Source organism: Cryptomeria japonica, chromosome 4 (genome assembly GCF_030272615.1).
Source record: "Cryptomeria japonica chromosome 4, Sugi_1.0, whole genome shotgun sequence".
Classification (NCBI taxonomy): domain Eukaryota; kingdom Viridiplantae; phylum Streptophyta; class Pinopsida; order Cupressales; family Cupressaceae; genus Cryptomeria; species Cryptomeria japonica.
This window is the reverse complement of record NC_081408.1, coordinates 490,203,905-490,227,435: the sequence shown is the minus strand read 5'-3', so window position 1 is coordinate 490,227,435 and position 23,531 is coordinate 490,203,905. Positions and strand designations below refer to the sequence as shown.

Here is a 23,531-nt window from a genome sequence, read left to right as displayed (position 1 = left end):
TGGATCCTCATTTTAATTGTGTCACTTCTTTGAAGTGCCTTTTGAGACACTTTTGATCAAATTGTTTTATTAGTCTCTGTGTGAATTCATTGTAGGTTGTCATGTTTTGGTGTGCTTGAGTAATAATACCATGATGCCACCAATCGTGTGCATATCTTGGCATATGTAATTTGGAAAATTTGATAGCATTCTCTTCGGTCATGGGACTAAGGTAGAAATAGGTGTTCAACTTTTGTACCCATGAATGTGTTGTGAGTCTTGTGACTTTTTCTAATCCATCAAAGTTTGGGGAGATTCATTTTGCTCACCCTTTGACATAAATCTTTGTTAGGTTGTCTTTTTTCCTTTCTAGGGGTACTTCGCATCCTAGCATCACAATATTCCCTAAATGGAATATTCCTCCTAATTTTAGGGTCCAATATTGAGTAGGCTTTAGCATTTTCATCCAAGTTATTAATTGGTGAATTGTTTTCTTCTTCTCTCCTTGTTGGTTCTTCCGTAGGTAAGAATGAGGGTCTTGTTAACCTAGGTATTGACCCTAATGGTAATATGTTATTATTCTCTGAATGATTAGAGTTTACATCCCTCCAATTTGTTTGGTTGGGTCTAAGAGCATTGATTGTGTTATTCATGTTTTCTAGGGTTTAGAGAAGTGCTTGAGTTCTCTAATTTGGTTCCATGAAGGCTCTCAGCTCTTGCCCTAGTTGTTCACCCATCTTATTGCCTTGAATAGGGTTATTACTTATTGCAAGTTTCCTTCTTTCTCTTCCAATGCCCTTTGAGCTCTTTGGCTTGATTGCATCAACTACTCTTCTTGATCCTCAAGTTGGTAGGATCAATGCTTTGGTACCAATTGTAATGTCCCCTTTTGGGATATACTTCATTTTGCCCCATAATAACAATTTTAACAAATGCAATTTATTTACAAATAGAATTCTATAATAAAATTACATAATTGTAATGCCACTTTAAAGAAAATCCTAACTTAGATCTTATAAACAATATTAATAAGCATCAAAGGATTAATATCAAGAATGTATGATCTTATACAACTAGTCTTTATTAAAATCAAAGTATCCTAAAATCATTCATATTTATTTCATAGCTTATTCCCATGATGGAAAAGCTTGATAGGATGGCGAGAGACTGTCCTCAACCAAGCCCAAGGGCATGGAATGAACCTCCAATCCATTCAGCCCCTTGGCCCACATATGGCAGGACCTCCAGTCCATCCATCTTGGGGTGGCATACTTGATAAGGGAAGACTGGTAGTGCTGCATCTTCCTATTAAACATTTCACATTGATTCTAAACGTGGTTGCTGATGGAAATTAGGTAAATAATTACTTGTCATATATTTCTTGATGGATTGGCAATTTTATCATATAAGACTTAAAAGCTTTTTAATGGATTTATGTTGAGATAAATAAATAAGTACTATAATACTTGCATCTTAATATTATAGACTGCTGTTCTTTTATTCTGAATTCTTTTCCAAATCCAAACTTGATGTTTCGATGCCTTTTCCCAATGAATAGATCCACCTTTTATATTCCCCATGAATGGATGAAGAGTCACAACTTTCATTAGTAAAGGAACTCTTCACAACGCATACAGGTTCTCATAAGTGAAGCGTCCCTCCTTTATACTAGTTGCTGCCCTTCAAAACCAATCGTTGCTTCCTTAATTTTGTTTGGTAAAACATGCACACTATGGATGAATTAGTGCCCATAACTATCACTCCCCTTTGTGTTTCCTTCCCTGGTGCTTAAAGGCAATGATTCATAATATTTAAATGCTGCTATCTGAGTCACTATGGCAGGGGCATGGCACTCTTTCTATCTTTGCTAAAATTGTGTAATTCCTAACTTATTGGCAAATCTGGTCCACTTGTGTCAAAACAATGTGACTTTCTCTATATATTATACATTTTCTTAATGGCTTTCATGAAAGGAGAATTCTGCCATCCATTTGTGCACTCCACTTTGTGTTTAGTTCATATACAATTGTGCGCATAGGAGTGTCAAGTTTCCCCCACCACCACTTAAGATTGGTTGAATGTGCTGATCATATAACTGCAAGGTAGGTCTCTCTTTTGAACAACAATCTCATTTTGCCAAGCATGCTATTGATGCACTTGTATATCTCCCCAAGCTTGGGAGTGTTGAGTTCTCATTTTTTATCACCATGGAAATTGGGGATATGATAAAGGTTATGTATTTGGATTTTTACCAAAAAGCGTTGCTCTTCACTACTTCCTTCTCCCTCAACATAATGTTTGATTGGTTATGGATGATTACATTTAATTGTTCATCTTTCCCTCTCCTCTTCTGCAATTGAATAGTCCAAGATTCCAAAAAATACACCTTCCTAAAAGCTTCTAAAGAATGCATTTCCCTCCAATTCAGACATGCCTAAAAATGTGCCTTGGAATTGCTTCGATGACTGAAAATTCCTCATATCAACCCTTGCTCTGCCTTCTGCATGGCTCACTGATATCACTTGTCTTGATCAATCTCTCCAATAGAATGAAGTAGGATGTGGTTAACAATCATAATTTCACTCATCAATTTCCCATGTTATGTTTACTGCTTATTTGCTACACTACCAATTGCAATAATATACGAAGAAGGAACAACATAGACCAGATTGATTGTACGAGAATAACATAATAAATGTATTATTGAGGTTAGTGCTTGATCATAATGAAAGTAGGAAGGACTATAGAAGCATAAATCCTCAAAAAATCCCGATTTTTGCAATTTCTAAAAAATCCTCAGCCGAAACGATTTTTTTCTTAAAAAAATCATTATCCAATCATGCATGATTTTCAAATATGTTGAATGATTTTTAAGGGTTTAAATCATGAAAACATTGTGTAAAAACCATCCATAAAACATGTACTACCCACCAACCTGTTGCAAAACCCAAACAGCACGAAATCACTATTTAATTGGGTTTTTTGTTGATTTTTAGCACAAAACTGAGCTTTAGCTACTGGGATGTACATCACCATCAAATATTTGCTAGATTTCATCAAGTTGTTGAGGCGAATCGCAGTTAGGTGACCATAAATGGACGTATATTTCTAATTGTTAAGGACTTAAAATAGAGACATGTTTTTGGTATGCATCTACGTTTTATGTGGAGGACATTAACAGGGAATGGTTAAGAGATGTGTCGTTTTTTTCTCAGTATTCCACACTATTCATTTGTCTTAGCCTTGTAGTAATGCTTTCCATGTATATAAATCCATAGACACAATTTAGTAGGAAGTAGTAGACAATATCATAAATAAGAAGTAAGGCTTCTATCTGTTTTTATTAAATATCTGATCCTTAAAAGAGAACTTGCCAAAAGTAATTATAGAAATTCAAACTAAATTGAAACGAAACTCTATTGGCTTAATATCAACCTAAAGATGTTTGTTTTCTTGGAATTCTTGTGATCCTGACTATTCAAAAACATTTCAATTGTCAACAAATAATACCAAGGTGGTTGTTTAGATTATCAAGGTTAGGTTAGGATAAATTTCCTTTCAGATGCTAAAAATGTATGATAATTTGGAGCTTCAATTTGACACTGGCCATCAAGTTTTAATGACAAGCGAGTAGGATAGTGACAATTGTATAATCAAGTGGGAAGTAGAAGTACATACATAACAATAAATAGACATTGTGGAACCGGAAGTACAATAGTTCTTATCAGAAAGATAAAAATCAGCTTATTGTCTTGGAAAAAATGAACTATAGCAATATTGTATATCAAAATGAAGGATTGTTTTGGTTATATTTAAATTTCCTATATATTCTGCAGGCTTAATTCTTTGTTAATTGGTGAAAGTCACTGCTTAAATGAATTCCTTGCACTTGTTAGGAGCTACATCCATTTAGGCTCGTCATATACATGGAGGTTCAGAGGGACTACAAGGAGTACAATAGCAGTATATGAATGCTTTAGGCATATTAAACGTAGCAATCCATGCATGTTAAATAGGTAAACTAATACATGCCTTGAGAGAAGTCATGCCCTAGTCTTGTGGGCTTATCTTAAGCCCTCCTGAAGTAGACCTCATCTATTTTTTCTTTAACAATCCAAATAGGTTTAAGTAGCAATTGTCCCATTAAAAGCAAATGTTCGTCTTGCTTTGATTTTTCATTGAAACTTGTACCTCTCTCAAGTTCTCAATTCAAAGTCCATCAATGTTTTTAACTCCATCATCCACTTACATGCAAAATCAACGAAAATTTCTTGAACAATAATGGCTAAAATTGTGGCTCAAATAGTCGCTCTCTTCTTTTGTACTAGCAGGTCTTTATTATCTAATGGAAAAATACTAAACATTTCTTTTACTATTTAAAAGATCTGCTAACATAGTTATCAAAGAGAGCATTTCAATACATTTATGGTCTTTTGAGATGTAAGATCCTATTTCTAAAGAATTTTCTATTCCTCTATCTTGAGCTATTTGGTTCAAAACCTATTAAGTTAAACTTTGCAATTTCTTCCTTTGTCATATATTTCCCTTTCACACTCTTAAAATATAGTTCTCTTTCACATTGTTCTAGAAATTGCAAGTACTATGAAAACACAAATATGAACCAAGTAATTCCCGTTTTGTAATTTATGATGTCTCCTTAGCAAAGGAAAATTGTCTTTTTCATGACTTTCTTGAGCCATGGATAGTCATGAGGTTGAACAACTTAGGAGAGAGGCTTTGAACTAGGAGCCTCATCATCATGACCTACAACCCTCTAGCATAGCTCTATTTGTAGTAGCAAGATTCATTGGCTACATTTGATTTTTTGGAACTTTGTACTTATTTATAGATTGACTTTGTACAAACTATATTGTAATTGAAATTTTGTCTAACTGTAACCATCTAGTTATTGTTATGCACTATGAAGTATTCTTTGTGCAATGCAATGTAATTGGCTACATATAAACAAAAAAATTCTATTTTTTACAATTCATGGGTTAAATTCTTCTATTTTATTTGCTCAATATCTCAATGCTATGGAAATACCCTTAAATTTCAAAGAAAAGTAGTTTTTTTTTTCCCTTCAATTTTTTATGTTTTTTCTAAATCTGGTTTTTTCCTGATTTTTCAAAAATTCTTATATTTTTGGTTTGCCAAGTTTTTTGCCAATGATTTTTGCTGCTATGAGAAGAACCACCTGTGAATCAGACCCCTTTCGTAATCATGATAATTCTATTTTTAGAGCAATAATAACTAACAAATAGCAAAAGGAATTGAGATTGTTGTACCTTGGCAAGCATACTCAATGAGGAAGATCCAACATCTGATTCTTATAAGTATTAAGGAGTCAATATGATAGAGAAGCTTACTTAACAAATTCACCTTACAAGACTACCAAATTAGTTTAAATATGGCAAAATAAGTATAAGGAAAGTAATCCAACAGTAATTGGTTTTACACATAATTTCTCTCATAGTTGTGGTTTGAAGGATAGAAGAATATTTTTAGCCAAATTAAAAATTGATTGTTGATCATATGCATGGTAATAGCTGCTAAGTGCAGTACCCCAGTGAACCCAAAAGCATATATAAGGAGACAAAACTCTTGTTAATTGCTGTTTCTACAGTTAGTGTCATCAATTTTGAATGTTGGACCGAACTTTTGGATACGAGCATCATTGATCACTGTATTTTCATGAAACTGTGCTACTGTTTGATCTCTTTTTGTTTTTAGACTTATGCTTTAGTGTTCACATCTCAATTTACCACATGTAACATTAATTTCACCTGTTGCTCCCATGTTTTTTTACATGCAATTGCATGTGCAAATGCTTACAAAGGGGCAGTTGGCAAATGATAGAATCTGGCTATGCAGGAGTCATATCAGGAGCACTTCTATACATTCGTGATGATTTTAAAGAGGTGGCCGAGAGTACATTTCTGCAGGTTTGATAATTCTGGTGCTTTTTATTAGGATTCCTTCCAAACCTATTAGTTTCAATATAAGGAACCTTTTTGCAGCTAATAAAAATCCTTAGTTTTGCAGGAAACTATTGTCAGCATGGCAGTGGCTGGGGCTATAGTTGGAGCTGCAATAGGTGGATGGCTTAATGATGCTTATGGACGAAGGAAAACAACTCTTTTAGCCGATATTATTTTCACAATTGGAGCAGTCTGTATGGCAGCTGCACCAGATCCATATGTTCTTATTATTGGTAGGCTTTTGATAGGATTGGGTGTTGGCCTGGCATCAATCACTGCTCCTATTTATATTGCAGAAGCTTCACCATCTGACATAAGAGGAGGTTTAGTGGGTATAAATGTGCTGATGATAACTGCAGGCCAGTTTCTGTCCTATCTTGTGAATTTAGCATTTACCGAGGTGAGCAGATCATCTTTAATAACGGAATCCTCTCCTTTCTATGCTACTTCTTTTGTAAACTTCAAATTAACTCTATCTACATTTACATGAAAAATGTAGTCGTAAGAGTATTTGGTAGGTTCCAGGGGCTTGGCCATAAATTTCACTTTGTAGGTTCCAGGGACTTGGCGTTGGATGCTTGGTGTAGCAGGGTTACCTGCCATCTTCCAGTTTACACTTATGTATTTTTTGCCAGAGTCTCCACGATGGCTTTATATGAAGGTATTTCCATTTTTCTTGGGGGCAAGTAAAAATATTTAATATATCTATTTGTAGCTTATATCTATATATACATATCGTGAATGTAGAACAAGCAAGTTGAAGCTGTAGCAGTTCTTGAAAAAATCTATGATCCAGACAGTTTGAGGAGTGAGATCGAGCACCTTTCTGCTGCTGTTAGTGAAGAGCTTCAGCGAAGTCAGTCAAAAATAGGATTTTTTGACCTGTTTAAAACAAAGGAAGTAAGACTTGCTTTGCTTGCTGGAGTTGGTCTTCAGGTATAGGAAAAAGAAAAATGCATCTAATCTCTTATCCAAATTTCATATATAATCGATTTTTCTTTCTGGAGTAGATGATTCATGTGTAAGTTTGAGCATGATTTGTAACTTGACATGCATTCTTTCAAAAATATTGACTTCTAAACTTGTCTTGAATGCTATGCAGGCATTTCAACAGTTATGTGGCATTAATACTGTTATGTATTATAGCCCCACTATTGTAGAGCTGGCTGGTTTTTCGTCAAATAAAACTGCCCTGTTGCTATCCTTGCTGGTTTCTGGAATGAATGCAATTGGTACAGTTCTTGGTATATATCTCGTGGATAAATGTGGAAGAAGATTTCTAGCATTGACAAGTTTGATTGGTGTCTTTATATCATTGGGTATCCTGTCAGGTGCATTTTACTTGACTTCGATTGATGTTCCTGCTGTTGACATACATGGGTCTCTGCGGAGATCAGATTATGCCTGTCCAGCACTCCTTGACTTGAGCCACCCTCTTTGGAACTGTAAGGGTTGCTTAGATGCTGCATGTGGCTTTTGCACTGCATCTGGAAATCAGGTAAGAACTAAACAATTCATGTCCGTCATTCTAATGCTAAGGGCCATTACTGTGGATATATGTTCTTCTAAATACACATCGGCAGAGGGACATTTCCATGCTTCTAATCAATTTCTGTCTTTATTGATTGGAAGTAAGCTCGGTGCTATTTCTTTCAGAACTATAACATTTCTACTTATCAAATGGATAATCAAAAGTTTTACTAGAATTTCACATATCAATCCTAGATTTTTTACATTATCTTAGCATCCATGATCAACTACCTTTTGATTTGGATCTGATTTGTTTCAGATGCTTCCCGGAAGTTGCTTTGTTGCAAACACTACTGCTAAGGGTTACTGTCTTCAGAGCTCTCATCATTGGTTCACTGATGCATGTCCAAGCAGTTATGGATGGCTTGCTATTCTTGGATTGGTTTTGTATATAGCTTTCTTTTCCCCTGGTATGGGAATGGTTCCTTGGGCAGTCAATTCAGAAATTTATCCTGAGAAATATAGAGGTACATGCGGAGGTATTGCTGCAACTACAAATTGGATATGTAACTTGATTGTTGCACAGACCTTCCTCTCCTTGATAAATGCTGTGGGTACTTCAAAAACTTTCTTGATATTTGCTGCTATCACAGCTGTTGCATTCTTTTATGTGCTAGCGTTAGTTCCTGAGACAAAAAACCTGAGCTTTGAGGAATTTGAAAAATTATGGCAAGAGAGAGCAAAAAGGTGTAGAATAAAGAAAATCAGTCCCTTTCGACAAACACTTCTTGAAAGAGATTAGAAGTCATGACCTTGCAGCTCTGGGTTTAGGTGTTTTTGAGAGATCAGACATCGTGAAATAGCTGTGTTCTGTTGTCAATTGTTTTTTGATGTCCTTGGCAGAAACTACCTTAATATGGCACGTCAAATCTGTTGGAAGGGATTTGGTTTAGACTCTCCTTGTTTTCCACTTGGATGTAACGTTGACATTTTCATTTTGCTTTAATATTTAAAATTCTCTGGGTTGGGGTTCTGAATTGGGCATTGTTAGATATCACGGTGCAATTGCAAAGATAATTTAATTTAGTAATTCTTTTCTTTCAGATGTGTAATATTTTGGTTTGATTCACAAGGCAGATTTTTTTTTTTTTCAAAATTTGATACCAGAAAGTATTTAATTTTATTTTTTTGGTTCATATTGTATACAAAACTTGGAAGAAATGAGAGCATCACCAAAGTAGAGCAAAAATATAATGTAGTACTGTAATGTCCCTTTTTGGGACCTAAAACAATTATCAAACATAAAAAATTCAAGATAATAATCAGATCAACAAATCAAAACACAATGGATCAGGCATGTAGCTGGGTATAATCCTTAGGCAAGCTTTTTCCACAACAAATGCTGGGAAAGAGGAAGTAATAAAATATAGATCGATAAAAATTTCTAAAAATAAGGAGAAGATTGTGCTGTGTTTGCAGCCCCATTCTTTCGATGTTGGTTCAACTCATAGGGACTGTGGGTTACGTGTGCAAGGTCATGAGGTTGCGGGCATGCTAGTGGGCTTATCCACATAGCACTATAACACTTTGTGGGGATGAAGCAGCTAACAGTGTGCCCTAGCAATTGCGACATAGCCTAGCACTGCCCAAAAAATATTTGAATGTGATTATTTATAAATGGAGAGGGTGAGGCCAGATGCATTTTCAAACCAAAAGATGCAGAGCAAATGGGCTCTTCAAGGTTACTCCTCAAGACCTCAGGATTATTCCTTAAGATCTCAGAGAACCTAGGGAAATTAGAGCTTTCAAAAATCAGTGCGATTCCAAAATCAATACTTCAATCAGGGCCCCCTTAGGAGTCAGAACAATCGGGCGGGTTTCCAGAAATCCTCGAGCTATCAGAAGAATCACAGAGTACAAGGATTCCATAAGAACCAGAACATTCAAAGTCATTTTTGGTCGGGTCTTCAGGGTCGCCTTCCACAAGAAAGTTCAGCCTCTCCTCGTCGGTTTTCCGCTTCTCAACAAGCTTGTAAACATAAATGCATGTTTAATGATGCTTCTAAGCACCAAAGCTTAGAATCTTGGGTTAGGAAAGTAGCAACAGGCCCAAATAGTATCCCTATCTCATATAGGGAGCAAAGATTTGCTCCACCCAAGCAAGCCTCGTCATATCACCAATAGTCTCAGCATCAAAACTTGCAAGCTTGCCCTCTAGCCTCATCCACACTACCCTTCAGGGGTCAGAGGGTCTCGAGTTTCAAAAAACCTTTCCCCTCATGGCAAATACCTATCTTTGATCACAAGGTACAAAAATGGACCAAGAAGTCCATGGGAAGCAAACTGTTTGTTCTACCTTCAGACTCTTTGAATCCTATGATTGCTCGATTCAAAGAAAATGCTTTCTTTGCGCAATGGTGTGGTAGTGGTGGGAATAGAAAAGAAATAATCGCCTGGTGGACTTCCTCCTTTCCAGGTTTGATCTCAACCAGACAACTACAAAATGATTTTTTCTTCCTAGAATGTGTGGACTCAACACTGAAGAATGCAATCATAAACGACAGCTCGTTGTTTTTTCAAGGCTCGACCTTTCACTTTCTAGACTGGAAACTAGGCTTTGATCCGATGAATCATAGATTTGAGAAAACTCCAGTGTGGCTTTCATTAGTGGGTCTCCCATCTGAGTTTTGGTGCTCGGAGGCTTTGTTGAAGATCGGTGATGCATTAGGATCCTTGGTGGGGATTGAGGCGGATTTCCTGAATGGCCTCAAAGGGGATGTAGCTAACATATATGTTGAGATTAACTTTAAACAAGGCTTTTATAGTGAAATAGAAATCATTTCAGAAATGGGTAGATGGAAACAGAAAGTGCCGAGATTGGGAAAGGAAATCCCTGACAAATGTATCCTACGAAATCAAATAGTTAAAAACTGCTCATTGGCAGCTTCTATGGGAGCTCTGAACCCAACACAACTGCCTATAGAGCCAAGATTTGTTGGTCTAGATCTTCAGAGGGGGGTCAAGGGAATGGAAAACCTATCAGACCCACTTGTATCAGATGTTGCCCCGGCAAGCAAGGATGCTACTCTACAGTCTCAAGATAGAGTCTTAGCTCCTCGACCAGTATCTCCTGCTCCTATAGTCTCACATCTCCTTCACACTCCTAGAAAAAATCGGCTTCCAAGAGAGAAGTCAGGTAAGTTGATTCAATCTACTCCAGGTCAGGGATCTTAGTCTTCTCAGCTATCTCCTTTAAGTTGTCCTCCTCTCATTTTATCTCTGATTGTCAATATCCAACCACAAAAGACTGTTAGGAGTTTGTTTGGTCAAAAGAAAACTCCCTCTCTGAGCAGAGTTAAGGTTTCCAAAAGGAAGAATAAACTAAGAAAAAAAAGACCAAGGGGAGCTCAATCGCTAATAAAATCTAGCAAAGGTAAACCTATGCATCTTGCTAAAATGTTACAGGAAGAGGATGTTATTGAAAAGGACCTTAAAGCCGATCTGGAGGAGGAAGATGAGCCACACTTATTTGAAGGAGAGATCTCCCCTTCTCCAAAACTTTTTCCAACAAAGCAACATTTTAATCTATCGGCAGAAATTCCTTATCCACTTCTGTTGTAACCGCCATTAATGCCCCAAGGTCTGAATTTGTCTATGGATATGAAAGCCCAGAATTTTTTTAGGAATTCATGATAGAGGATGAAGACTTGGACTCTGTCTTAGATACACCTCTAGCAGTATTGTATTCTCAGATTAAGGAGAAAAGGAAACTAGGGCTGCAACAGTATCAAGAGGGTTTGGAGAAACCAGACTTTGGATCTTCCCCTCCTAAAAAGGGTCGCAAATCCCTCATTGAAGCTAGAGCCTAGAATGGGGCTATGGAGAACCAATTAAAACTACCAGACCTTTGGAAAGTAGGGAAGGGATACCCCCTTCCTGAACAATAATGAAAATCCTATCATGGAATGTTAGGGGACTCAATGCCCCTAACAAACAGAGGGTGATCAAAAGAATGATTCTTTTGGTTAGCGCATACATCATCCTCCTGCAAGAAACTAAGTTGGAGTGTAAGCAAGCAGTCTTATTTGGTAGCAGAATTAGTCCCTTGTTTCAGGCATCTCTGCAATTGACAGTGGCCTCAGAAGGGGCCTCTGGAGGCTTAATGATAATCTGGAAGTCTTCCCAAGTCAAAGTTGAGGGCATCGCTTCTAGCAGAAAGTGGCTTCTAGCCAAAATTACTCACCTTCAGTCAAACTCTTCCTTTTTTGTTATAAACACCTATGGTCTAGTGTCCCTACTCAAAAAGCGACTCTTATGGCTTTCCTTAGATGGAGTCATATCTCTATTGGTCGAGGAACAACTCATCATAGGAGGAGACTTCAATGCCATTAGGAATGCTTCAGACAAAAGGGGAGGAATAACCCGCTTAGGTGGATCCCAATAGGATTTCAATGATTGGATTGAAAGGAATGGATTATTAGAAATAGACTCAGGGGACTCCTTCACATGGATAAACAGAAGGAAAGGCTTTAGCAATATTGCATAAACAATAGATAGATTCTTGTGGCAGGGTGACTTTAGATCCTTTCCCTTTACTTTCACCTGCGATGTCCTCCCTTGCTCAGGTTCAGATCACTATCCCATTCTGCTTACACTTCAAGGTAACCAAGAAACTTCCAGATCTCCATTTAGGTTCGAGAATATGTGGATGAAAGATCCAAATTTTCTAACTTTGATTGAAAATTGGTGGAAGGAAGAATTATTTGAAGGATCAAAACTCTTTTGCTTTATTTCAAAGTTAAAATTAGTAAAGCATAAATTGCTACAATGGAATTCTCAGCATTTTAAAAACAGTTTTTCAACTAAAAAATCATTAGAAGAGAGATTGGCAGCTCTAAATGACAAGATCATCTTGGTGGGAATGGATCAAGAATCCTTTCATCAAGAAAAGAACCTCCTTTTGGAGTATGAGGCTATCCTTTCAAAAGAAGAAATCTTTTGGAAACAAAAGTCTAAAGAGAATTGGCTCAGAATGGGGGATAAAAACACCAAGTTTTTCCATAATGTTACAAAGCTTAGAAGGAACAAGAATTGGATCTCAAAACTGGAGACAAAGCAAAATCAAATCTCAGAGGACCCCGATGAGATAAAGAAAGAGATCACCACTTATTACTTCAACCTCTTAAATAACACTAAAGGCTCTCAATTGTCTGAACAAAAAAGTTTCTGGAAGTGATCCCTAAGATTATATCCGATGAGCAGAATCATAAACTAAATGAGAAAATCAATCTGGAGGAAGTATTTCAAGCCCTAAACTAGCTTCCCTCTGGAAAGGCTCCTGGCCCGGATGGCTTCCCTGCAGATTTTTTCAAGAAGCGCTGTCATATATTGGGTAAGGAGCTTACAGAAGCTTTAGAATGCTCAAGAAGATCATGAAAAATTCTTAAAGAAATCAATAATATGTTTATTGCGCTCATACCAAAGAAGGAGAAAGCAACAAATCTAGGAGATTTTAGACCCATCTCTATATGCAACACAATTTACAAAATCCTTTCAAAAGTCATGACAAACAGAATGAAGCCTCTCATGGATAGCATTATATCAAAAGAACAGACAGGTTTTGTCCCAAGCCGCTCAATTCTTGATGGGGTTATTGTAGCACAAGAAGCAATCCACACTCTTCAAAGCACGAACAGACCAGGTATGATAATTAAATTAGACATATCAAAAGCTTATGATAATGTAGATTGGTGTTTCCTTTGCAAAATCATGCAAGCCTTTGGCTTTGCCAAACAGTGGATCAACTGGGTCTATGAATGCATCTCAACACCAAAATTTTCAATCCTGATAAATGGAAATCCAACAATTTCTTTTCTTCCTCTAGGGGCATCAGACAAAGAGATCCTATATCTCTTTTCCTCTATATCATAATGGGGGAAGCTTTAGGAAGGGCAATCAAAACAAGACAAACTAATAATTTACTAGAGGGAGTTAAAGTAACCAAAAATTTTGTAGTTACTCATCAGCAGTTTGCAGATGACTACCTCCTCTTGGGTGTAGCAAAAGTCAAGGAAGCAACCCAACAAAACCAGCTATTAGAATCTTACGAAAAGGCCTCAGGCCAAATAAGAAACAAGGACAAAACCAAGGTTTTCTTTTTCTCCACCCCAAATCTCCTACAGGCTAAGATTCTAAGAATCCTCGATTGCAGAGCAGGATCTCTCCCATGTATACATTTGGGCATCCCAATAGACCGAGGTCTAAGGAATACCAAATTCTGGGATCCTCTAAAGTTAAAAATGGATCAGAACTCAAACTCCTAGAAGGGGAAGTGGCTCTCTTGGGCTGGAAGGCTAGTTATGATTCAAGCAGTGGTTTTGGCTCTACCTATTTACTTATTATCCATCTTATCTCTAACAACTAGTGCAAACTCCTTTATAATTAAGAAGATGAGAAATTTCTTTTGGCAAAACACTGAGGAAAAGCACAAAATTTCCCTAATTGCTTGGGATAAAATAATCAAACCCAAGACAATGGGGGTTTAGGTATCAAGGATCTAAAACTGCAAAACATAGCCCTAGGGGCTAAACTAGTCTGGAAGTTCATAAAAAATCCTAACACTATATGGGTTAGAATGCTAGCAACTAAATATTTACTAGATCAGGATCCTCTTAATCTACTAAGAACAAGCAATCACTTGAAGGGATCTAGAACTTAGAACTTTATTATCTCTTGCAGAAAATTGATTTTAGAATCAATCTCTTGGGATATTCATGATGGTTCATCTAGCCTTTTCTGGGATGACTCTTGAGGAGGTTATCCCTCTGTTGCAAACTCCCTCAACATTCCAATAACAAAGCACTGGTTCAAACAACATTGGGGTGTTCGAGTTAGAGACTACATGGTAGAGGATACCACTTCGAATATTCAAAGTTGGAGGTGGAAACCAATGGTAGGATTGCCAATCCCAGGGGAAGATCTAGAACAACTTTTAGACCAGCTAAAAGCAAGAAACATCAATCCTAGAAGAGGAAAAGACACCCTGATTTGGGCATCCTCCAAAACAAGGCAGTATAATTCTAAAGATGGCTACAGAGTTCTAGTCAGTAATTCAATTCAAGAAAAGCAAGACATACCAATTAAGTTGTTTTGGAGTAGTAAGATCATTCCAAAAGCAGGGATTTTTGCATGGCTAGCCTTTCAAAAAAAAATCTTAACCGCAGAAAAGTTCACCAAAATGGCGTATGAAGGACCATCTAGGTGCATTATGTGTAAAGCACAGGTAGAGACAATGGATCACCTCCTCTTGAATTGCCCCTTTGCTTTTAAATGTTGGTGTTGGCTCTGTGCTAAACTGGGGTGGATCACAGCTCTGCTGAATGACATTAATTCCCTTTTTCAATATTGGCCTCTCCCAATGAAGGAAAGCACTTTGAGCCAAATTATGGAAATGTCCCCATCATGCCTAGTCTGGGAAATTTGGAAAGAAAGGAATCACAGACTATTTGAAGACAAAGCCAGAAGGCTTGAATCAATCATAAATTCAATTGAAACGATAATTGTGGAAACAGTAAACTACAAAATAGCTTTCTCATTGGAACCGCCCAAAATTTTCTCTTCTTGGGATGAAAGCATAAGAAAAAATTGGTAGGGAATTAGGATTCCTCCCTCTTTTGGGCAAAAAACCAACTCTAGAAAGGAAGCTACTTGGACCCCTCCAAAGCTCGGCTGGCTAAAATTAAATTTGATGGTGCCTCTAAAGGCAACCCAGGGTCCTCAGGCATAGGATATGTAATCAGAGATCACTCAGGATCAATCATAGGGAAAATGGCAAAGACGATTCCACCAGACACTAACAATATAGTAGAATTCAAAGCCTTACAACTAGGACTGATGGATTGCATTAAGCATGGTTTAAGAAACATCATAGTGGAGGGAGACTCAGAGATAGCAATCAATGCAATCAAGAGGAAAAAAACCCCAAATTGGTGGCTACGGGCAATTTTAGACAATATAACAGAAAATCTAGCAAAATTAGAGCATTATGAAGCAAAACATGTCTTCAGAGAAGCAAAGTCAGTGACAGATGCCCTCTCTAAATCAGCAGCCCAGGGCACCTTTATTCATTGGTGGGATTGGGGAGCCCAGTAGCTTGGACAAGTAGAACAGGTCAAAACAACAGGAATGTGCCCCTTGGGTTTGTTGAGTGCAAGGGAGGGATTCAATATAAGTGAGTAAATCCAGTAAAGGCTCTCTTCCTTAGTTAAAGCTAAGGTCCATCTTAGGTGCTCAAGCTGGGAAATTGACTCTCTTTTGAATTCAAATCTACACCTGATTTCGGCAAAACATCGGGCCTGGTCCCAGTGACGTCATCCTAAAGCACTCTCAAATCAAGCCTTTCTTTTTCCGCTTCTCAAAATCTAGTTGGCGAGAGCCATCATTTCAATTCAAGGAATGCGTTGTCGGCATGACAATCATCTTATCTGAGCCAGGGAGATTTGGCATATCTGGGACAAATATACTCTACCACCTTTGCAGGTGAATTTAATGCAAATCAACTCCTCATAATTAGGCATTAAAGAGAGTGCCCGCTAGGCTCTACTTAGCGTATACTGCAAGCCGTTATCATTTCTTAACCTGCCAAAAATCATTCCAAAGATTAATCTATTCCAATCCTTCTCCTGCCCAAAACCTTTGCAATTGCCATTCATGTCTGGTGAGGAACCGTATGGGTTTATTATGAGTATTTATCCAAAGCCTACTTCTTGCTTTGGAGCGGACACTCCTATTTCTCTCTCGGCCTCGACGCGCCAAGTATCGTTTAGAAGAATAACAGACTTGAGACTAAAGCGACTCCTACTCCACATAGAGCCTTTGGTCATCTTGGCGGTTAAAATGATATCGGGTAGCATGCATTTGAATAGGGAGGAGTATCCTCGAGATAACACAAGCATATCATCCAAGTTCGTCGCTTCCTTGATGGACTTAAAACTTGCCAAACAAGTCGTATGGAGCCTTACTAAGAAGCTATTCCCAAAAGAAATCCTGCAAGAATTCCAAGAAATTCTTAATAAGGCGCTTCATGAATCTGGAGCCCCTCGGCCAAGCGAAAGAATTCTGTTCAATGTTCATGGGGAGCTAATAAAGTATTACCCCTTCTTGCTAGACCTGAAAGGTAAGTACCTGAAAAAACATAGGGAATTTGCTAGAGTAGGGCTCAGATACCTCAAATGGCGGTTCATGGGGGAAAATCTAGAAGACCTGGGTAGAGAGGAAGAACTCACTCTATTTGCAAGATTAAACAAAATCTTACCTCCTAAAGCCGAAGAAGAGGAACCCCAGGCCGAACAGGGTAGACAAGGTAGTGCCAGAAGGGTGAGCCGTGGGTCGCGACCGAGGTTGACCTCCGAGTAGAGGTTGAGGTATAGGTAGAACTTCGACTTCTCCAACCGTGCCCTTGGATGAAATTGAAAGCTAGGTTTTTTTTAATTCTGGTTTTGCTTTTTAAGACATTTCGATGCTTATAGCTGGACACTGGTATTAGTTAATTTTTTGGCTAAATAATTATGGTAAAAATCTCCATTAATCTGGCAGTTGAGAATTTGCTACTTAAACTTTTATAGTTTATATGATCTTCGATGTCATAAACTTGATAGTTTTTTGGAATGATAGATGATGATGCATAGGGTTTACTGTTTGCCTTGAAACTTTTATCTCGGAAGTGCTGAGAATGGTTTCAGTAGCATACAACAAGTTTTTTGATCCTTCATCATTCATCTATGTTTATTTTGTAATTAGCTAAAATCAATAAATGGACTTGGCTTTGCCTTTATTGAGAAAAAACAAACAAATCAAAACACAATCCTCGAAATGAATCAACAACTTGCCTGAAGCATGAAAGAGTCCTTGTACCTTCCAACTCCTAGCCCCAGAGAATGAAAGGGTTTTCATCCTTCCAACTCCTAGCCCCAAAGAATGAAAGGATTATATCCTTCTGACTCCTACAAGACACTTCCTCCAATTCAAATTGATTGTTTGATGAATTTGCTTGATTAATGCTGATAGATATTTCTTGTTGGATTGACAAGTTAATGTTTGAATGAAGTTCAATAGTTTATGCTTGAATAGTTGATGTTGGAATGATGACTATTTGTATGTTTGATTGATTGAATAAATTGATAATTTATGATGATGATTTGTTGATTGATTGTTTGCTTGATTTGATAATTGATGATTGATTTTGATGGATTCATGAGTGATGTTTGAAAGAATGCTGATTTGATGTATTTGTGAGTGATGATTAATAAGTGATCCTTGAATGCTTGGTACAATTTCTTCTGAATACATTTTTGGTGAAAGGGTCACCACCTTTCTTAAGAATTGAGTCACCATCCTCCATTGCCACCTTTTGAGAATAATTAATTATTTTCCAAATTGATCTCTCCTGAATGTCCTCCTCAATTGAAATCTTCCCTTTATATCTTCCAATGTGAGGGAGAAGTCACACCTCTTCATCATTTCTGCAAAAGTCACAACCTCTCACAATTACCACCCTTTGTGAGAGTACAACCTTCCATAATTTTTGCAGTTTGAAATAGTAACTTATTTTCTTCCCATTCCTTTCTATTAATCCTTCCTTGATTCATATGTTCAATTGTTTCATCCTTTCTTTCTTTTTATCTCCTCCTAAGAAAATGGTCTCCTTTTATATCTTATTTTTGAGGGAGTCATAACCTTTCAAGATTTCTACTGAGTCACAACTATTCATTTTTAATTGCCGTCTTTTGAAAATAATTATTTATTTTCAAATTGATTGATTGCTTTCTTCTTTTATTGATTATTAGTTGATGGATGGATAATTTCCAATAAAATGATCTCCCATTTATATCTTATGTTTGAGGGAGTCACATCTCTTCATTTCATGCCTTTTGACCATTCATTAAATTTTATTTTTATTTCAAAAAATTATTATTTATTATTAAATTCCATTTCAAAAAGGAGACATTATAAGTACATAGCCCTGAAGGAAAAAGGGGCCAAAATGTAAAGCTATGTCAAAATGGAAAATACCTTGTATTTTTGTGCAGTTGAGATGTGCAAATGTCTAGATGTTTTGTTTTTAGGATATTGATAAGTATATGTGTAATAGGTGTCATTCATGTGATCTATTAAGATGTATATTATTTGATTCATAGTTTAAATACTTGGGTGATTAGTTGTGAATGGTACATGCCTAATGAATAATAGCCAAAACTTGCCAATAACTTCCAAGTCTCAGCAAAATTCAACTAGTGTAAAAACATCTTTGTTTGCTAATAACTATTAGTTGAATTCGTCATTTTTCACATAGTAATTTTTGAACATTCAACCTTTTCAACATATTTGAGAGTTGAACATTTGTTTACAGGTGATTTAGAATTTTAGACTCAAAATTGATTAGGTTTAGTGAAATTATTAGTCACATTTGAAGATATTTTGAAAATTTATGTTTTTTAATGTTTGAAAATTTTCTGACTTGTTTTTAGTACCAAGTTTTTTTTTGAAAATTTTGGGTTTGTCAAGTTTAAGTTTTTTTAATTGTGGTTTGAGTAATCTCGCACATTCCATTTGGTGATCAGGTATTTTGTGATTTGGGCCACCAATGCCTTGAAAGAATGAGCTCAGAGTATGAGGTGACCTCATACTTAGCATTTTGTATAAATTTAAACATGTTAGAGATATGTAAAACACAAAAGTACTCCAAAATACTCATCAGGGACATATTCCCATAACTCAACATTCAATTTCCTTAATTGAGCAACTCAACATTTCTAAACGTTCATGCTCCTTTGAATGTTTGCATGAAACCTTTTACAACATTACCCAAGTTTGCACAAAATGTTCTCATGATTGGATAATCAATGCCTTGACCCTCTATTAATTTGCATGATTACTGTTCAACCTTTGTTGAAAATTCAAACTTTATCCTATCTAATAACTAGTTTGAAATTCAATCTTGATCAATAATCTAGACTGATTGCATTTAAATATAAATGGTTGTGAGATATTTGTAGATAGGAAAAGTGTGCATTGTAACAATCTAATGATCTATAGAAATTTATAGGATCTAGCCACATGTATATAATCCATTCCTTCAAGTGTCTCTCTTTTGCCCATTAAGTGTGAACAATAATCACTAGTCAATAGCCATTTAATCCCAAGATCAATAGATTCAATAGATTTGTGAATGTCAAAGATGTGTTTTGTCATTGACCTATGAATCTACAAATATTGATTAGATTGTACATGTAGCACCATAATCCACAGTCATTATCTATTTTGAAAGGAGATTGAATTAAATAGTCATACCAAGCCCAACATATAATTTACCACTAAAGTGTGTTAGAATCTCATTCATTCCCACAAAGATGGACCCCTACAAGAGTTCCACATATTCATCATTCAGCTTTGCAAAATATTATGGGTCAATGGTAGTTCAAAGACATTGAACTACCTCTAGTAGAAGAAGTGTTTGATGTGTCTCATGTTGTGGAGTCAGCTAGTTAGGTACAAAGGAGGACTAGGTTTGTGTCTGCCTCTCCTTGTGTAAAGATAGGTTCCTCTGGAACCTCAATTAAGTCAGTTACAAGTGAGAAAAAGGCATAGAGGAGCAAAGAGAATTCTACAACAAAGAATGATGATCCAGAGCCTAAGGTAGAGGAAGTTGACAGTAGTAACTCGAAAGAAGATGTGTAGAAAGAGTAGTTCTATATCCAGACAAGATCAAAAGGGATTAAGGTTGAACAAGTAGAAGAAGAATAAAAAGAAGAGGAGACTATGTCTCCAATCAAAAGGAAGAGATCAATGGTCACTCTAGGAGTGTTCCCCTCAAAGAAAAGAAAAGAATTCAAGAAGAAGCCCAAGGGGAAGATGGAGCAAAGTATTGAGGATGATCCAAATTATCAGCCTTTGCATCTAGATAGTTTAATAAATGCAATATGTGAATATAAATATTTGGAAACCTCTATTGATTTGTATCCTAGTACACCTCTTGTAGATATAAGAAACTATTGAGAAAGCAATGGTCAAATATATGATTGTTTGTAATAAAGCTATTGATGATTTTCATAACAAGTTATCTTCGGAGCTGTTGGAAGTATTAGCAAAGAAGAGAAAGGATGAAGTAATGAAAGAGACAAACATAAGGACACAAGAACTTGATATGGTTACCAGTCCATTTTCAAAAGAAGAGACAGTGAGGATAAATTAGGTTTTGAAGACAAACTGCTAGACAAAAGAGAGAGTCAATCTAATCATGGGAGGTGATACAAAAGACATTAAGAGAATACCAAAGCAAACAGATGATAAAGCAATAGAAGTCATGGAAATACTGAAGGATACTTTGTCTTCAACCTTGTAGAAGACAAACATTGAAAGCAAAGAATCAAGTAGTATGACCATTCTGAAAGACAAAGGAGGACAAAGAAAGGAGAATGTTGGTCCAGAGACTGTTTTGAATAATTAGCTAAATGCAGAGAAAAATGTGATGGAGATTGCAGAAGTGATTCCATGTGTTTTAAGAGAAGAAAAGGAGAAAGTGGACCTGGAGAAAGAAATGATAGAAGCAGAGAAAGAGAAGATTGAAGGAGAGCAGATTGAAGAACAATCAAAGAAGAAGAAAGAAGAAAAGAAAGTTAGTCTAGAGAAGGTAAATATGATGAAAGATAAGATTATCAAAAGAATCTTAGTTGGATAATCTTATGGACTATTTAGAGATTTTGGAATTGAATTATTGCAACTACAAATGAAGTTTGAACTTGTCATTACATTAGAAGTTTTGCAGGTTCTAGAAGCAGAGGGTAAGTTGGATTTGGACAAGCTATCACCCCTTCATATGCTACATTTGGGCGACATTTCAAGCATGTAGTTAGAAATAAGTACATTGATTCTAACCTAGTGAAGTTTCTCCTTAAAGTCAAGAATGATGAGTCTCTAAGCAAAGAGGAACATTTACAAGCTATGCTGAGTGGGCCTAAGGATTATGCTTCTATCTTGGAAGCAACTTCAGAGAAAAGGATGGTAGAAAATAAGCTGAATGATCTTGTGAATATATGTGTACATGCACACATCCAGCTACATGAAAGCTTAACCAATTTTGAGAAGAGTATAGATAGTGTGGTAGAGATACTAATTTTGTCATAAGTGGCTTGAGTCTACTCATGAGATTCAAGATTAGATAAGTATCTTTGAGAACCGGATTGTGGAAACATCCAAGGCAATAAATTTTAAGAAGATGACGATGGTCAAGGAAGAGTTTAGTTAGAGAACTTGTATATAAAGTTCAACTTACTGATCAGTCAAACAGAACAAATTAAAAAGGAATTCTACCAATTAAGGGATATAGTGAAGATACTTAAGGACTAACACGAGTTCAACAAGACAATTAGGGTACCAAGAAGTAGTGAAGATGCAAAGGATCTTCTACTAAAACTGGAGAGTCAACAAAATATTTTGATCTTTGCAAGAGCTAATTGGAATACTACCTGGGTTGAGTTGAAATTTGTTCATCAAAGTATCATGCCCCTGACTAAGCAACTTGACCAACCTACCTAGCAAGGTGCATGATTGATTCCGATAAGACATTTTTGATCATGTACATATGCGGATAAGTGTGTGAAATTTTTTGAGTCTTAAAGTTTTGAGGGAGTGTTGTAGGTAGGGGGAGTTGTATATGAATTGTTTAGTTTTGTTGTATGAAGACACCCTTTGTCTTTAATTTCAAGGGGGGAATGACTTTGGAATTGGCACATGTAGTGCCCCACCTTGACTCATCTTACTCTTTGTACATCAATAGATCATATAGATATAGTTTACTCTACTTTATGATGATGATTTCATGATATCATATTGTGTACTAACCCTATTTCATGATTATACTGGATGAGATGATGATATTGTTGTGTGAATATCTCACTGTTTTCATGATAAGAGACGATTCCATATCACTCATTGTGAGCATGATATGGTGTCGTGATTCTCTTTCACCTGTTTGATCATTTATGATGTATATGTACCATATATATTTTGTATCGTGTTTAGTGGTGGTTGCAAGATTGCAGGTACTAGACATTGACTCCACCTGGTTTCACAAGTCTGAGCGTGTCTTAATCCCAATAACAAGTTGTCTGAGATGACATGTGTTTCTCTCTTATACTCTAGGCTTAAGTTGTCTACCTTGTCAGTTTATGCCATGGCATGAGTTGGTGGCTAGAGTCTTGTGTTTGTTGTTTGATCCCATGTTGGGTTGCCTTGAGGTGTTGTGAGTATTTGATCATTTATTTAATTAATGATCGTTTAATATAGTTATTAATTTAAAGTTGATTTATTTCATAGTTTGATTATTTAATTATTAATTGGGCAATTAATTAATATTTATTATATGGCTTGATTAATGTTTTATTGATTTATAGGCTTATATTTATTTAGTGTTTAATTGATTAATTATTATTTATTGTTTAATTATTTTCTAATGTTGATCATAATTTATATTTACTTGTGGTATTTAATTATGTTGCCTTGATTTATTTATTATTTGTTCTTTTTTAATTTTATTTATTTATTTGATTTATTATTAATCTATTATTATTTATAATAATATTATTTCCTCTTGTTACAATATGGTTAATTGAGAAAATATAATTGTTACCAACCCTTTAATCAGTTTGGTTGATTTTGAGAGGGTAAGTAAATAATACTATTTAATATTATTCACCTCGAAATCATGCATGATAGGTATAGAATATAGTCTTAGGAATTTTCTGATTGGTCGGTATTTTCCTATAGTTTTTATTTGATTTTCTATTTAATTGAATTTTCTGAGTTGTTGTGGGGTTAGCTTCCGGATTGGTCTTCTGTAATTTCAGAGTATTGCTTGGATTTTGGATTGGCGAAAGCTTGAGGATTTGGGTTTTGGATTTTTCTCTTCTTCAGATTTGTCTTTACCATCACTCCCAATTCTAGGTCGGAGGATCTTAATCTTTTGCAAATTTGATTTTCAGAAAAAGGAGTGTATTCTTTGTTTTTTTCTTTCTCTGTTAAAATCCTACTTCCATCTCCCTATGA

General features: G+C 36.2%; 1 protein-coding gene across 4 annotated transcripts in view; it reads left to right on the top strand.

The window, feature by feature from the left end:
- Positions 1-8,533, top strand: part of LOC131060388 (inositol transporter 1) — a 132,942-nt gene extending 124,409 nt beyond the window's left edge. For all 4 annotated transcript variants that reach the window (XM_057993598.2, XM_057993596.2, XM_057993597.2 and 1 more), the window contains 6 exons: positions 5,854-5,924; positions 6,025-6,360; positions 6,514-6,621; positions 6,708-6,896; positions 7,063-7,458; positions 7,750-8,533. In XM_057993598.2, the coding sequence (XP_057849581.1) occupies positions 6,040-6,360; positions 6,514-6,621; positions 6,708-6,896; positions 7,063-7,458; positions 7,750-8,232 (1,497 nt within the window). In that variant the 5' untranslated portion in view covers positions 5,854-5,924; positions 6,025-6,039 and the 3' untranslated portion in view covers positions 8,233-8,533. The remainder of the gene's footprint in view (positions 1-5,853; positions 5,925-6,024; positions 6,361-6,513; positions 6,622-6,707; positions 6,897-7,062; positions 7,459-7,749) is intronic.
- Positions 8,534-23,531: the final 14,998 nt, after the last annotated feature.